Source organism: Protopterus annectens, chromosome 2.part0, assembly GCF_019279795.1.
Source record: "Protopterus annectens isolate FY-2018-M chromosome 2.part0, PAN1.0, whole genome shotgun sequence".
Taxonomy (NCBI): domain Eukaryota; kingdom Metazoa; phylum Chordata; order Ceratodontiformes; family Protopteridae; genus Protopterus; species Protopterus annectens.
In genome coordinates, this window is record NC_056728.1 from 484,668,693 (window position 1) to 484,687,544 (window position 18,852).

The window sequence follows — 18,852 nt, forward strand, 5'->3', positions numbered from 1 at the left end:
AATTTCTATAATACAAAATATTTCCTGTGTCCAACAGCTAGGAATACAGATGACTGCAGGCGTATTTAGTTTAGTTTTAGTCAGGTTAATGTCATACTGATTTTTCTTATTGCCTAGGATTAGGTTAGTAACTGGGTAGTTAACTAAACATAAAAATATAAATAAATGGCAGTAGTTAGTGCCTGCTTTAAATGTAATGTGTGGAAATGGATGCTAATTTTGATAAATATTTTTTTTTTGCTTATTATAAGTTAAAGTATTTTACATAGTAGAACCAAGGGATGGTATGAAAAGCACAGGAGATGAGGCAAGAGTTAGGGAGTAAGGATTTTTTTTAATGTATTACTAGCATATGGTAATGACCAGAAAGTACAGGCAAAGGAGAAAAAAATGGAGTGAAGTTTACAAATAATGTGTAGTCTTGACTGAACTTGTGTATGGTTAAGTACATAAACAAACTTATGATTTATTGCTTCCTAAGTAGATTTTGTATATATTCTAATTTTATTGTATGAGCAAGTTTGTGAACTATAAATTAGGCATGTTTTATTGTCTAGAAGTTTGGGGAGGATTCTTTGGAGATTGAGTACATGATTATAAATGTAATGATATGGAGGTGTCTGGGAATGGGGGAAGGGTGAAGACAGAAGTGGAGCCAAGCACGGTGAAGCGAAGTACAACAATGTCCTTTCTGCAGGCTTCTTTGAAAGGGACTCTCTAAATGTAAGGCAGTGCTATGCTGACATTCCCAGCAAAGCACATGTACCTAAAGTCTGCCATTTACGTTAGAGCAGTAAATCACATATGATAGTTAGAGGTAGATTTGTAGTTCCTAAGGTTAATATTGGAAGTGGAAGTAGCCTAAAAGGAACCTTCCCTTGTGGAAGGTGTTCTTGTTGTAATTTTGTGGTTAAGCTGTTCCCAAATATTAATGGAAAAGATATGAGAGAGAAAATACTTTTAGATGTGACACTGTGGGGGTTGTGTATGTACTTAAATGACCATGTAATAAATATTATGTTGGTGAAAGTAAAAGGGCATTCAAAGTTAGAATTTTAGAACATATTAGGGACATAAAGAAATGTAAGATGGAGAGCCCAGCTGTTGTGCTTTTTAAAGAGCATCACAGTGGTAATGTGGGAGGACTTCAGGTCAGTTTATTAGAACAGGTTAAGGTGGATAGGTTCAATACCTCTCTTTTGAAACTTAAACTATTACAAAAACAATCTATGTTATATTAAAGTGTGAAACTTTAGTCCCTAAGGGACTTAATACAGAATATAATTGGAGGATTTTAATTGGGTTAAATGTTTTGTAATGATATAATTGCTTTAGTTATTTTAATGAATAATTAGGGGAAATTGTTTTGTATACAAAGGATGCATGTTATTCGTGTTTTAATATTCTGAAAAGTTTTTTTGCTGAAGCGCTAAGTGAGATTTTATCAGAATAAAATACTACTGTTTAGAAAACTCCTTGGTGGATTCCTGGTCGTGTGTGAGCTGTTGTTGCTGCATCTGATTATTGGTTCTTCTGTGGTCTCTAACTATTACAAGGTAGACACCGTGATGGAGAGGTGGACCCATATTCTCAATCATACATGTGGATACTAATGACCTGTCAGAGGAGATTGTTGAGATCATGGCAATGAATGTAGGAAGGATAGCAGAGAGATGACAGGATATGGTTTAGGAGGCAAATTGTGCCAGTAGCCGGCCTGCAAAGGAAGCAGGAGAACTGATAGTATAATGTGTGTCAATGATAGCAAACAAAGGAGAGGTACTTGGGATTAGCAAATTAAAGGTGAAAACCTGGGGAGGGACTAGATGTTTGTTGAGAGAAAGTTATATCATAGTCTGCAAGGAACAGTGATGGCTTAGAAAGGCATTTGTCAATTACATTATTTATTTACATGTTCAGAAAGTTAGTTAGTTTGACTCTTTTTAATTTCTCCAAGTCTTTTGGGTTTCTAATACCGTGACAGGAATGGACCCCATTCCTAAGTCAGAGTACATTTAAAGTTCATGAAATTAGTATTGTTTCAGTCTTTGATGTCAGTCAGTATTGCTCTTCGCAGCACCCTCAATGTGCCCAGTAGTGACTCCTTCTGCAATTCGTACGGGGTTACATGGATTGGTAACATATCTAAATATGACTGTAAATTCTTTTTTATAAGACCCGTTCCTCCTACTACTATTGGAACTGTCTGGGTATCATTCTTTCACATTGCTCTCGTTTCTGCCTGCAGATCCTGATATTTTATGACTTTGTGTCTCTCTGTATGCAAGGCACTATAGTCACTGGGTGTGGCAAGTTCAATGATCGATGCTACTTTTGTCTTCTTTTTTTGGACCACTATATCCAGCTTTCTAGCATCTATCTTTTGAACTGTTGGCAATGGGTGATCCCATGTGATATAAACTTCAGCATTTTCTATGATGCTTTGTGGCTCATGTTTCCAGTGTTTTTTCAGCCACTTTGATACCATAATGTTTGCACACTCCCCAGTGCTATCTCGTCACATTATTATGCCTTTCAGTATACAGTCTTTCTGCCATTGGTGTGTCGCAACCAGAAATGAGGTGTGTGACTATTTCCAATTCCGTTCCACAAAACCTACATTTGTCTGTTTCACCCACATGTTCAATGGACTTTGTAAACCAGCGTGTATGTAGTCCACTATCTTGGGCTGCCAATATTAACCTTTCATTTCTTGGTTTGAACTCGCCTCTCCTCAACCATTCCTGTATTCATTCCTGATCAACATGAGGCTCTTGCAAAAGTTTTCTATACTTGCAACTATATTTCTGTTTTTTCCATATTTCTATTCTTGTCATGTGGTCCTTCACCTTATATTCTTTCCTTTGTTTTTTGGCACATTCAGTTGCTGCCTGATTTTTGCCCACTTCTGGTTTGATTTCCATTTCTGCTTGACGTCGATATGCTTCTGCTAGATTAAGCAGAGACATCATCTTAGATTTATTCTCCTTATGCTGCAAAACTTTCACCACATTTGGATCTTGTGAGGTCAGTATATATATATGTGGAGTTCTACGATTGCAGATCTATACATGTAATCAGTTTCAAGGAAGCCCATCCCTCCTTCAGAACGTGGAATATATAATCTTGGTATACATTGATTTTTATAAATCATTTGGTGAGCATAAAGTATCCTTCTTGTTTTAATATCTAATCTATCCACACTTTTTGGGGCCAGTCAATTGCTCCAAAACTGTAAGTTAGGACAGGAAGAGCAAATTGATTTATAGCTTGGATTTTGTTCCTAGATGTTAATACTGTTCTCAGGATTAATTTAAGTTTTCTAAAGTATTCCTTACTGAGTTTTATTCACATTTGCTCGTGTTTTATTGCTGATCCTTCATCAATTCCCAGGTATTTATACACTCCCTCTTGCTTAAGTTCTTTTATATCACATTCTTGTCCCAAACTGATGTTTTCCTGGTGCTGCAGTTTTCCTTTTTAAAAGGTTGCTTTTGCACATTTATCAAGACCAAATGACATTCCAATATCTTCTGAAAAAGTGTTGATAACCTGCAGCTGTGCTTTCAGTTCCTCATCTGATGAGATATACAGTTTTAAATCATCAGCAAAGAGAAGATGAGAAGTCATTAGACTTTGCTGTTTTCTAGGAGCCAAATTGTAGCCATGGCCTAAGCTGTTAAGTAAACAGCTTAATGGGTTAATGCAAGGCAGAATAGCAATGGTGACAGAAAGTCACCCTGGAATATCCCCCTTTGAATTTTTATCCCTTGAATAATAATATGTCCTTTATCATGGCTTAATTGCAAAGTGGTTTGCCATTGTTTCATGGTTACTGTAATATAGTCAGTCAGTGTAGGGTATATTTTATACATTTTTAAGCACTATTTTATCCATGAATGTGAGATACTATCAAATGCTTTTTTATAGTCAGTCCATGCTATACTTAGATTCTTCCCCTTTTTACAGTTCTCCACTATAACTTTAACAACAAATGATCCTTTGTTCCATATGACTTTCTTTTATTGCCCTTTTGTTCAACTAACATAATTGAGTTTTCTTCTAAATGACTATAAACACTGTCGGTGTCAATTCCTGTGTATAGTGTATACATCATTGGAAGACAAGTTATTGGTCTATAATTTTTAGGGTAGCTTGCAGTTTCACTCTTAAGTAAGAGCATTGTTTTTCCTGTTGTTAACCAGTGCAGTGTCTGTTCGAGGTGCACATATAAATAGGTCTTACTCATGGAATCCTTGTACAAAGATGTTAATACTTTCAGCCAAAAGTTAGGTACTGCATCTGGGCCTGGGGTTTTCCAGTTAGAGGTTTTCTTAACTTTGTTTCAATCTCTCTGGCTGTTACTTCATCCCATTTCATATCCTGTACTTTTAACCCTCTTATTCTTTCTTTTACTTCTTCTATCCATTTAGCATTTTTTTTCATAGATACTTCTCCAAAATGTATTTATTTCTTCTTTTTTGGTGGTCTTTCAATTCTTTTACCTTATTTCCTAATTCTCTATAACGTTTATTGGATCATCAATAAATTGCTTATTTTGTACTTTTCTGTTATATATATATATTTGCATATCTTCTGGGTTTTTCCACCTGTGCTGACATTTTTAGTTTGTTATTTGTGATAGTATATGATAGAGCCTGGTCTGTTCTAATACTTTGCATTGCTTTTATCACATCTATCTTTCTTAGTATTTTTGTTGATCTGTTCCCTCTTCTATAATGTTCTAACAGTGACACTTCTTGTCTTAGCTGGTTTATAGTTTTCTCCATTCGGTATTTCCATGATGGTATTCGCTTTCACCCCTTCCTTTCCCTCTCTACCCTGTGTTCCTGTGGTAGAACTTTATCAGTTATTAATTTAGCAGCACAGTAATATGTTCTGTTTACTTCTGTTATATCCCATGGCTCTGTATTGGCAGTCCTAATGACTACATTCAATTGTTTTATCAAACTTCTGACATTTGGGGTTTTATTAACCTTTTGCAGTCTATTTCTTTCATTGATCTTGATATATCTGTCTATATCTATTAAATTAAGCAACTCTTCTCTTAACTTATTTTCTTCCAAACTGCCAGCACATCCCTTATTTTCTGTTTCCTGTGGGCATTCTATAGAAGATTCTATAGCATCTTCCTCTGACACATTCTCTTCAGCTTCATCTTGTGCCATCCGTTGCTCTATCGTATAGGAACAAACTGGCCTATCACTCCTCAACATTGACTGCATCAGAGTTCCCACAGTTTCCTGTTCCTTCCTTTACTGTCGAGCTTCAAGTGAACATTTATACTGGTTTCCTGAGGAAGCCTCCAAAATATCTTGATATGGCACCTGACCAATTGCTTCCTGTTCCACTGGTTTCCCCTTAATTTGGATATCCATTGCTCTATCCTGTTGTGGTGCTTTCTGAATTCGATTTTCTATACTAAATCCTTCTCTTTGCAGCTGCTCTATAACCTCAATTTCTATTTCTTTCACTTCTCCATTACTAATCTCTTTTTCTACTTTTCCTCTTAATCTCTTTATTTTTTGTATTGTAAAGTTTTCCATGTCCAGATTCCTTTCCCTATATTTCTCTTCAAATATCTTTGGTGCTGCTCTTTTTGTATTAGTTGGTTTTGCTTTCTCCTTTGCATAAATATTACACCATATTAAATCTATTTTCCTTTCCCTGTCCATATTTCTTCTTCACACGTCTCCTGATCTTCTTGCTTTTCCTTATTCTGGGGACTCACTCCATCATGTTGTGATGTAGTCTGTGTTAGACCTTCTGCATTAAATCCTTCACTTCATAGGCACTCCATAATTTCAACTTCTATTTCTTTAACTTCTGCTTTACTAATCTTCTTTTCCACATTACATCTTTGTGCTATTAATCATTTTTTTTTGTAAAATTTTCCATATCTGGATGCCTTTGCCTGTATTTCTCTTCAAATATTTTTTGAAACTGCCTTCTCTATATTAGTTGACTTGGCTTTCTCCTTTGCATAAATTTTGTACCAGATTAAATATCTCTTCCTTTCCCATGTCCATATTTCTTTTTTATATTTTTCAAATATCTCTAGGTTTTGTAGTTTATATTTTTGCACTTCCTCAGATGCTTCTTTTTCCAAACAGATCAACATTTCTTGATCTATATACTGTTTTTCAGAAATCTGTTGTATTAATGAACCCAAATTTTTGTTTGAAGCTTCTGACAGTTTTTCTTGCGGAAGTATTTTTCTTTCCTCTAATGTCTCTCTTAATCGTTTTGTATATCTTGTGTCTGGAAATTCTGGGCTTTTTACATAATAGTAACAATACATTATTTCTTTCTTATCCTCAATAGTTCACTCTGTCATCTTTATGGCTCTTCTTTGGCCAATCAGTTTTTGTGATTTTTGTGGACTGCTACTTCCTTCTACAATGGGGGGGGGCATCTTCCCCCTTAGTTAGTTTGACAGTACCATCTGATGACTTGACATGTACAACTTTATAGCGCTTATTTTTAAATTACTCTGATGGAGAAAACTGCAGGAACATTTGTAATAACACTTAGATGTAATATGCATTCATTGTAATAACTAATCAGTTAATAACATTACATCATTCAATGCACAATGGCAGCAGTGAAAACACACTATAGAAAGATTAGACCCAGAAATTCATGCTTATATATTTTTTAATTGTTTTATTAATGCTGATAATTTTTGATACACAAAGCACAATTAAAGATGTGATATTAGAAACCCTAAGGAAACATATGATATCATAAGAATGCACAAAGAACATCATGATTATAAATCAATATTTTCTGTATTAGTATCAGATAAATAGGTACATTCAGCATCACCAGAGTAAGTTTAAAAATTCTGATTAATGTAATTATAATTAGAATATTAATCAACCAACACAGAATCTTCTTGTAATCCTGCAAGAATGTGCTCATTTAGTATGTAGGCAATCTTTCAATGATTTTTTTAATATAAACTTGAAGGAAATGTACTACAACGCAAGTGGAAATGCAGATCTTGTCAGTACAAGGAGAAATAGAGGAATCATAAAATCAATTCTGTCATTTAGAAATGCTTATGAGAAGGTTTATAGCCAACCTAAGATCACAATGCCATGTTGCTCCATCTCAGAATATAGTACAGTTTGAAAGGGTGACAGTTGATTTCAAGTCATTATAAATTATGAAGGAAGAACAATGTTTGGTTCTAGCATCTGGCCTGCTGCAAACCTAATAATGCTGCTGTAAAGTTGATCTGCTTTAAGAAGAAAGGGAGAATACAGAGATAAGTGAACATAATGACAGAATGGTGAATTGAAATGATATACACTGACTTTAGTAGAGGTTGAAAAACAGTGGAAGAAAGGTCATAACCCTCTGAAGATGTCCAAGTTTCTGGTTTGTACAAGGTAATACATTTCTTATATGCTTATCAATCATCTATCCATGCAGTTTTATGGAACTAACACTTCCCATTCATAAGACAATGACAATAATACATGGATATGTTTCGCACTTTAATATTGGTGAGGCCATTACTCTTAGTCTTCAGAGTCTTGCAGTAAAAACAGGAATTTGATTTTTGTTGGTGTTGAAATATACTCCAGAAGAGCTTAAACCAGACTGTATGGATTTGGATGTGGTCTACATTTTAAATTTAGTGAAAAAGTTACCATCACTTATGCAGAAGGTAGCAAAACCAGTGTCATACTGCACAAGTTTGACATCAGCAGAGTTCCATCTCCACCATCTCTTTAATGGATAATGTTAAGAATATGGCTGCCAATCTCTGAGCCCTGTAGATTGTATATGGTCACCAGGAAGGAGGGAGGACATGATTGCATCATTCCATCTATTAGATTTTGCCCTTTCCTCAAGGTAGCTTGAATAGGTAGCCATATACAGGCACTTTAGAGAGTTTATGCAAGAATAGAAGTTTCAGGAGAATACCTACTTTATATACTTATCAGATTGAAGATACCTTTCCTTATTGAATTAACAGTTGATTAGCATTAACTCAGGGCAGATTATGCACTTGTCTTCTGCTCCTAGGAATTTTGATCATACATTATTAATAGAAGACAATCTAGTTTTCAATTAACAAATAAAGTTATCAGTCATGCAAGGGTAACAGTTTAATATGTAATAACAAGGTCGCTGCCACTGAAAAGGTGAAGGTGGTCTGTTGGCAATCACTTGAGATAATTCACTAAATTGAATCTGTAGAATTGAGAAGACTGAGGAAGTGTGGAATGTGTTTATAGATGGTTGGCATACAATATTACAAAAATTTTTTTTTAGAATTGTTTCTCTCAGTCTGAAAAGATAGTTCCTATTGCTAAACAATAAAGCAATAAACATGATTTCTAACCTTACAGACTTGCTGGAAAAAATAAAAAGTCAACTTAATTTGATGGTAAACAGTCCACATAAGGCTTCTTTATAATGTCAAGCATTTAAGTCATTATGCGAGTCAGAGTAGACTAAAATGTCTAATCCTATGCTTTCAAAGTAAAACCTCATTAAAGAGTGCTTTTTGAAAAGTATCACAGAAGTATTTTACTGTCTTGTCAAATGAAAATCATTATAGAGGAGCTCATTTCTTGCAGTTTAAAACATCAGTGGCATGTTTGCAATCAGTTTGTCCAGTAGAAGAAGACTTTTTTTTGTGATATGGATTTTACTTTGTTAACAGAGGGCAAAAACTGGAAAGATGGTCACTGAACTTGTTAACCATTGCACCAACAATAGTGATACTGCCCGGAGAAGATGTTAGTTGCACCAACAATAGTGATACTGCCCGGAGAAGATGTGAGTTGCACCAACAATAGTGATACTGCCAGAAGAAGATGTGAGTTGTATCAATAATAGTGTTACTGCCAGGAGAAGATGTGAGTTGCACCAACAATAGTGATACAGCCAGGAGAAGATGTGAGTGTCACCAACAATAGTGATACTACCAGGAGAAGATGTGAGGTGCAGGTAATGACAGCTGCTGTATCACTTGTTGTCGTAAGAGAAACCAGTTGTGCTAGACCAAACTATTTAGTGCAAAATGACTATTAATCCTTTGACAACTTCTAAACAACTTCTAGATAACATTCAGATCACCTAATAAAATGAACCTGAATATTGCATTGGAAACAAGCTATGGAAAAGCCCCTTCATGAATTAAAGCATGGGAGTCAAGGGGAGCACAGATACAGTCAACAAAATAGAACTTGTCCTTGATGATTTTAACTTGAATAAGAACAGATTCATTGTCTACACAACAGGAGATTTGTATGTCTGGAAAAGAGCAGGTGAGAATCAAGTGAAAACTCTCAAAGCTAGATGCTTCTTTATGTATTTCATCAGAAAGGAGGATACCATATACTGATGGAGCAATATCTAAGTATGAAATGTCATGCATGAGAAGGATTCAAATACAGGCACCATGTTTGAAAGGTATAGTGAGATTCAGTTATGTAACATGTAAACCATTTTTTCTAGATAGTTCTTATAATGATATGCAGCTGTGTAAGACATTCAACAATTGACTGTTAGTGTTACCAAAATTAGCAGGCTATAGGAATAGCATTAAGGTAAACTGCATTCCACCAAAGAGGAAACCAAGTGATGAAAAGAATGTAAAATTAAATGGCTGGTGTTTTCTATTAGCTCTCTATATAGGACTCACTACTAGCATGTATAGGCTTTACTTTTCCTTTGTGGTTTAACTGTATTAGCAACAAATTTGATTGAGAGGAGATATGCTTTTCATGCAATATTGGCAGAATCTAAAACTTATTTAGGCAGTATCTTGTCTCACACTTTGGAAACTGAACATTGCCAGCTTGAATAGTAATGCATTGGTAGTGATGGCAAGTATGCATGCAGTCATTAAAAGGGTTAATAATACAGTAAGTATAAGTCAGGCTTATAACATGATATTTTATGACTATTATTCAGTGATTTAGGGCTGGTTGTTACAGTAAGAAGAGTGATCTGAGATAGTACATAAAACACAATAACTAAAGGATGGAAGATGGATGGGTCAGGTAGAAGGGAAGGCGTATCCATTCCTCCAGAGAATATTACAGATGCTACAAAATGTCCTCCCTTAGTTACAACCTCGGAGCATGTGGGATATGTATGAAAGATAGTCTTAGGAGTAGGATTGTCGCAGATCCAAAAATATGCAGTGAGACAAGGTTCAATTGCTGTCAGTCATTATTCTGCCTGGGTATTTTAATGCAATTTCTCATTTCTATAGAGACTTGCTGTGTACTTTCTTACACTCATTTCCTCTTCTGTCCTCCCTTCTTGAAATTAGTCATACAAAACTGATTTTTTTTCTTTTCTTTTTGCAGACACAGATGAAATAAAACATGACATATTAATGTCCTTGATAGCAGTTCTTCATTGGCTGTTTTAGGGTACTTTTGTAAGAGATTTTATGGATTCTCATGGGGAACATCTTAAGAAAGACTCACTAGACCATAATACATTGAAGAGGGGTGAAGAGTTTGTGTACCAAACTATAAGGTAGGAGATGCATACATACGCATTTAGAACAAGGTGCAGATTGTACTCCGTAGACATAGCTGAATCTTATTTACCATTCCATGTTTATCAGGAGCTAAACAAATTGGCAGTGGCAACATATACATCTGAAAGGAAAGGAACTCAGTGGATGTTCTTGAAGTATTAATATGTATATACCTCAGGCATGATTACCAACTGCCTTCAAAACCTAAACACAAATGACATACATACTTCATAGCATATTTCTACCACTGGCATAGTCCTCGCTGTGTTTTCTTGAAACTTATGACATCATTAGTACAGTCATTTTGGAGACTTACATAATTTACATATGTTGTAGATTATATTAAATCAATTTAATAAACTTCATTATGAACCAGTGAACAATCTGTCATTGTAAAAACAACAAAGAGCATCGATATATAAAAGCATGAATTAGCATGAAGTAGCATGTAATACGTGGCTAAACCTGTCACTTTGTAAACAGGACATGTCATTGTATGATTTCTCTCACTGACAGACTGAATTGGATACATATGTCATCATACTGAAGCTGACCAATATTTCATCCAATGATAATGGGAAAATCATTTCTTGTATTGCTGAAAATGCTGTGGGAGAGGAACAAGCTTCAGTACAATTGGTGGTATATTGTAAGTATCTTTACTGTTTTTTGAATTACTGTATGCAAACTAGCAGTTTTTGTTTAACTTCAACATGCCTGAAAAAGAACTAATACACATAACAAATAGTTAAATGAGATGTTATCCTGTGTTTATGTGTTTGCACTTATAAATTTCCAGAAAACGTTGATTTATAATTCTAATGTTTGACAGTTGGCACAGAGTGTTAACACTGTGAGATGTAATTCCTGGGTACAGGGTTTGATTCCCTCAGCCCTTATTTGCCTACTGTGTGACACTGATCAAGTCACTTAACTAGGCAGCACTTTGGGGCAACTAGAAATTTGGGCTCGGATCCCCACTGGACTGCAAGCCTAGTAACTACCCATGAATCAAGCTGGAGAGATAGTGCCAGTTTTGATACATACTAAATGTAATTTTTACATCAAGAAAACATTTTGTGTAGCACTGGGTTTAGAATTCATAGAAAAATATTGCATGCCATTTCTGACTTGTTTTAATCTGTATATAAACATCTTAATTTGTTGACATGTATATAACCTTTTCTTGTGAATGCATAATATTTAAAAGGGATTTTCTTCCCTTTCCCCTGAAAAGTGATTGAAAAGATAGTGCACATAACTTAGAACTAAGTTTATTCTTTTATACTTACTTAAAAATGAAATTCTAGTTTTCTTATGTGAAATTTGAGAAATCATACCAAATATTTATTAAGTATTGTTCCAGATTTTAATGTGCATCCCTATGGAATATTTTTTTATATAGCTTATTCCAGATATAACATGCAATTAAAGAAATGAGACAGACGTATAGACTTAAGAAACAAACATAAAAGTTCAGCAAAATAATTTGAAGGGTACAAAATGAAAATTCCATCTTGTATGATGTTCAGACAGCTCAAATTCAAATATCTTAAATAATATTTCATAGAAAATGGAAAAAAAATGTCTTTGCTATAACTTGTTTTGCTACAGTATATTAGCCAGATTTGTTTATTGAACAAGGTAGTTAACATATTAACTGATTTGTTTCACCTATTACAATACTCCAAAATAAACTGATAAAAATAAATAACTGGGCTGGAAAAGAGAAGACATGTGTATATGTCATGTTTTATACACACACACACACACACACACACACGCACACACACACACACACACACACACACACACACACACACAGTAACTAAATATACCAACTCTATACACATTTCACCTTCAGACCAAGTGCTACACTTTTCCAGACATAAGTCTATGTCGGGGGGGGGGCTCCACCACATAACTTCTATGCATCTGTCAGCATATTTTTTATCAGTTTAATTTTCTAAAGACAAGGAGCAATGAAAGAAGTACTTCCAGTTAATAGTAATGAGATTTTAATATACACGGAAGAAGTGTTTTCATCTGCAGACTTCAGCAGACTTTGTTTAACAGTTCAAAATATATGCAGTTAATGATATAACAAAGACTGTATCACATGATTCAGTGCATAAACATGTACACACTTTCCATTCATGAATGCAATAAAAACTTAACATGTATGAAAATAAATGCATCATGAAATCAAGATATTGCCAGGATACATCTAAATTTGACTACAACAACATTTGGTGTTTTAGTGTTTCAGTCTCTTTTGTTTTAAAACACAGCTCATATCCAAGTGGTCATTTAGACTTAAAGAGACAGTAACATTCAAGTGAACATGCCAATTATGCTTCTTATAGCCCATCAGTGACCCTTTCTAGGTCAAATGTTACATGGTCCAGGAAGTGGAACAAAATTGTTTTAACATCAGTACATATTTGTAAATGTCTACATAAAGTATTGACTCTTCTTAATGCAATAATTTCATAAATGTTTTCAGTTAACATTTTTGTCATTCTATTTATATATAAAGCTGAACATGCAGTGCAAGCTACAAAATAAATAATATTTTATAACTAAAAACTGAGTAAACCATTTTTCCACAACATATTTGCACAACTGCACAATATTGTATATCATAGTGTTTCCTAATAAGTCATGAATCTTTGCAGTTATTTATCAAAATAAAATAGCTGATTTTGATTCTGAGACATGATGCTCTGTGTCCACTAAATAACCACGGGGACTGCCCACACACAACAGGCAGCAGGGCATGATTATAGCACTATGCCTGCATTAATACTATTTTATCATCAACAGCATGAAGTATTTCAATCAAAAGAAGAAACCATGCATCCTGAAAATCTCACCAGAAGCATGGACCCACTCACAGAGCAATACATCTTTATAGGTTCATAGGTAGGTACTAGGCTGTCGGCCCTAGGACCCATACAAGCCTAGCCAAAAAATGTACCCTGGCTTTCGCCACCCAAGAAAATTATTTTCCTATGCCCTTGTCGAGCAGAGCCACAGAAGTGATCCCTGGGGTGAATTTCCCATTTCCCATTCAATCATCAAGATTTTTCTTGAAGAGTGCTAATGAGGAGCTCTGTTTGACATAGATAGGTAGTCTGTTCTAGAGTATGGGAAGTCTCTGGGACAGGAATCTATCCCTCCAGCATGTTCTGTTTATTCTGGTGACAAGGTTAAGGTCCCTAGAGCGTGGTTAAGGTCCCTAGAGTGTCCCTTTGCACACATTTTACATGGGGACATGCCCTTAGCATCAATACACTGAAAACATTACAAAATGAAGTACCACTTATTTGACCAGAACAACATAACTGCTCATGTGACTGGGAGAACAATGTACATTTTATTCACCAAAAACTCACAATTTAGCATGCATAACCTGTACCACAGGCTATGGACACATACCCAAAGCTACATGAGTAGCTTCAAACTCCATAAACCCTCAGGACATAAATAGTATCCCTGAGCCCAAACAGGAAATAGACTTGTAACTACTACATTAGGTGTTCAGTAATGTAATATTTCACCAAAAACTCACAATTTAGCATGCATAACCTGTACCACAGGCTATGGACACATACCCAAAGCTACATGAGTAGCTTCAAACTCCATAAACCCTCAGGACATAAATAGTATCCCTGAGCCCAAACAGGAAATAGACTTGTAACTACTACATTAGGTGTTCAGTAATGTAATATTTGTTCTTGAATCTACATCTCTAAAGATTTGTTACTAAAGACTGAGACTGTCGTTTCTGGGACATTTTCCCCCTGACATAACAGATGTTGGAGGTATTCTATATAGAACAGAAAAACGGTGCCAAGCAGGTGTAACACAGCAAAACGATCCAAATACAAATACACCTCACAGCCAATGTCCTCCAAACACAGAACACAGTTTATTCACAAATAATGAAATGGTTAAGCGCTTTCATCAATAGACTTCATCAGAACCATACTTGCATGTAAAACACTCACTTAAATAAGAAACCCCTAACCATAATTAAATGAACAGGTGACCAATCATTAAAAAAGCTGTCCTTAAAGTGGAATAATCCAAATGGAAAGAATGATAAATGAATAATTAGAATGACAATAACATACTATATTAATTACTAAAAAATACTGTCACATTGATGCAATAGAGAGACTATTGTCCTATGATATACTAAAAATGTTTTTATAACATTAAAACACTAAAACATGACACATACAACATGTACAATGTACATAGATAGGATGTAATAAAGCAAATATAGATAGTACAACTGCCATCCCAGAAATCAAATATTACTAATTGTAAGGATATTGGTGTATAAATATATAAATAAAATTCATTATAATTTATAAGCCCTAAATTTAAGCTCAGATTTAATGCTAACATGGTCATTAAGCCCAGGTGGAACAGTGGCATTTAATTCTAACTACCATCTAGCTTCTGCCCTAAGAAGTTGGTTAGTCCAATCACCCCCTCTGATGTCTTTACCTACTACTTCAAGAATACCAAACTGAAAAAAATGTTCAGGGAAAGATTTGATATGTTTAAATAATGCATTCTTTTCGTCATGCTTTGAAATGTTATAAAGATGCTCATAGATTCTCCTACATAACTTCCTTTCCGTCTTTCCCACATAATATTGTTGACATGACTGACATACTGCTAAATACACAACTCCAGAAGTATTGCATGTCCGTATCCTGAACCTTACCTCAATATTATAGGGTCTCAAAAACACCAAAGGGGTACCAATAATATACTTGCAATACTCACAGGCACCACACTTGGGAGTCCCCCTGTTATTAAATTTTTTTATCTGCCCATGGTTATCCAGTAGACTTTTTAAATTCCTATTTACCTTATAAGTGAAAGAGGGTTTGTTGCCAACAATTGTCCATAAGTCTTGATTACACTTAAACATATTCCAATTGTTAATAATAGTGTTTTTAACAAAGACAGATGTTTCCCCCTCAATCAACACCATAGATTTAGTATAATCCAAGCTATTATTGTTCTCAACTACAAGGGTGATCTCAGTAGTACCAAGTAGTGGTTTAAATCTCAAGCCCCATTTGTTGACAACTTGTTCCTTAATATCTTTCACAAACTTCAAAGGATAACCCCTCACTCTAAACATATCTACCAATTTATCCGTTTCAAAATCACAGAATCAATTTCAGAGCACATTCTCACCACTCGAACCATTTGACCCTTCACAATATTTCTCTTAACATAATAAGGATGACAACTAGAAAAAGCCAAATAGTCATTAGAAAAAGTCAGTTTCCTATATATACAAGACTGAAAACAATCTTTAGCTGGATCTTTATACAAGAATACATCTAAATAATTGATATTGGAAATTCCAAAAGAACCAGTAAATTTGAAATACTCACATTTGCCATTTAAAAATTCCATGAAAAATTCATGATGACCATCTTTCTTCCATAAAATAAAAAAAATCATCTAAAAACCTAAAGTAGACCAACCACTTGTCTGAAAATATACTCCGAAAAATAAATTTGGTCTCCCACTTATATATAACTAAGTTAGCAAAAAGAGGGGCACAACTATTGCCCATGGCTACACCAAAAACTTGCCTGAAAAATTCCCCTTCAAACATAAAAAAATTATTTTTTAAAATAACTTTCATTAAAACCATAATGAAATTAATCATAGTGTTACCCAGGTTTGTCTTTTCTACCAATGCCTCATGGAAGAACTCTAAGCCCTTCTCATGGGGAATAGAGGTAAATAAATCCACCGCATCAATAGTGGAAAAACACACTTCATTATCATAATAATCATTTTTAATTCTTTTTAAGAAATCCCAGGAATCAATCAGAATATGATCGATGGGAGCCAAACTTTTCCTAACTATCTGATCCACAAATACCCCTAAAGGGTATGTAGCACTGTTGTTACCAGAGACAATTAAACGATATGGTGGATCTCTTATATTTTTATGTGTCTTGGGAATCCCAAAGGCAATAGGAATAGTAGGTAGTTCAGTATATAAAAAATTATACGTTTCTTCATTAATAGCACCTTGAAGTAAGGAATCTTCTAATAATAAACTAATCTTCCTGTGTGATATATTTATTTCGTTCTTCGACACACATTCAAATTTAGTTTCATCCTGCAACATGCTGAAAATTTTGTTGTAATAATCTACCTTATTTACAACAGTCATACCTCCCCCCTTATCAGGTTTCATAAACCTTAAATTATCATTACTTCTCAGCTGTTCCAAAAGTAATTTCTCAGTCCTGGTTAAATTGAAATATTTAATTTTGTGAGTCCTCAATTTTTGGTATATCTCCTGACTACATCTTTTTTCAAAGGTATTTAACAGGGGATGTAACGGGGGGTTAAAACAACTCTTCTTCCTCAGACATAAAGTTGTCCTACTAGTATTAGCCTCATGGGAAGAGTCTTTATATAAAAGACTCAAATTTAATTTCCTTACAAAGAGCTTTAGCTCAGTTAATGTGTTACTAATATTGACTTTTTTGGAAGGTACAAATTTTATGCCTTTCATAAATAAATGGAACATATCTTCATTAATACTGATACCTGCATAATTAAAAATCCTAAAACCTTTATATGTATAAAGCAAACCATCTAGTTCAGATGTAATACCCTTTAAATCTACAGGTTCTAATTCCTCATCACTAGCTAAGACTGGGGGTAGCTGTTCTTTTTCCAACTCGTTTGTCCCCTGTAGCTGTTTTTTCTCACCCCTCCCCCTTGAGCTCCTAAAAAAACTTGTTCATCCCTATAACTATTTTTATGCTGTAACCGAGCAGATCTTCTTAAAGGGGGAAATTCAGAATCATACTGATTATTTACCAAACCCTGCCTTTCCATATGCATAGGACCTCTCGCAATACCATCACTGGTCTGAGTGCTAATAACATTATTCTCACCATCACAATATGACTTGGGTAAGGGATAAACAATATTATGTTTGTATTCATAATCATCCCTAAGCAATTTCTTCTTTTTCTTATCTATATTCAAGCCTACATCATATTCAACTTTATCAAAAATGTTATTATATCTAAAATTTATTCTATTAAAATTGGCATCATTCAAAATATAATTATTAACTTCATCTATTTCATTTAAAAGTCCATCAATTCTTTTAGTATTAATCCTTATGATAAAATCCAACAGTTCCAAACCGTGCCTGTCAAACATCTCCAACAGTTCACCAACCTCAGGTTGTCCCTTTTTCAAACCATTCGGAAATTTATAAATACGTAGACCTTTGGGAACCTTTTTCTTCTCCACACATTCTTTAAGATATGCGTTGTCACACTGCAGGGCTCTAACTTTAAAGAGTTTAGTCTCTAAAGATACTAACCTCGAATCCAGTGTATTAGTGGTATCCACAGTTCCGTTTTTAAAGAAACCATAATCCGTCTTCTTCCAGTCGCTCAAACGATCACAATTTAGATTGAAAATACAAGTACCCCCTCTACTGGAGTTCGCGTTGTCAATATGGCGTATTTCTTCCAAAGAATCCACATTACGCTGATTACCATTACTTCTATTCATCACTGCTTGAGAAATGTCTCTTGCTTCTCTTTGCGCTAATGGAATCTCACTTCCAGAAACCGGAAGTGATGAATGTGGCATTTTTTGTAAGCGGACAACCGCTTCTTGCAATTCTGAAACTTTGTTAGTTAAATTCAGAATTAACTGTAACAAACTATCACTATTGTCATCCACCCTCTGTCCACATGGAAAAGGAACCGCATCAAACTCATCCTCGAAGACAGGGGAAAGTTCATTGGCATCCATAACCAGACGAGGAGGCTGCAGTGCACCGAGAGAACACACTGAACAGAAAAATGGTGCCAAACAGGTGTAACACAGCAAAACAATCCAAATACAAATACACCTCACAGCCAATGTCCTCCAAACACAGAACACAGTTTATTCACAAATAATTAAATGGTTAAGCGCTTTCATCAATAGACGTCATCAGAACCATACTTGCATGTAAAACACTCACTTAAATAAGAAACCTTAACCATAATTAAATGAGCAGGTGACCAATCATTAAAAAAGCTGTCCTTAAAGTGGAATAATCCAAATGGAAAGAATGATAAATGAATAATTAGAAATGACAATAACATACTATATTAATTACTAAAAAAATACTGTCACATTGATGCAATAGAGAGACTATTGTCCTATGATATACTAAAAAATTTTTGTAATAACCGCGGGCAGGTAAAGAAATTTAATAACAGGGGGACTACCAAGTG

The 18,852-nt window shown here is 34.7% G+C and overlaps 1 protein-coding gene across 2 annotated transcripts in view; it reads left to right on the top strand.

Moving 5' to 3' along the window:
- Positions 1-18,852, top strand: part of NTRK2 (neurotrophic receptor tyrosine kinase 2) — a 1,124,811-nt gene that overhangs the window by 227,496 nt on the left and 878,463 nt on the right. For both annotated transcript variants that reach the window (XM_044060895.1, XM_044060896.1), the window contains exon 7: positions 11,057-11,189. In XM_044060895.1, coding sequence (XP_043916830.1) covers positions 11,057-11,189 — 133 coding nt within the window. The remainder of the gene's footprint in view (positions 1-11,056; positions 11,190-18,852) is intronic.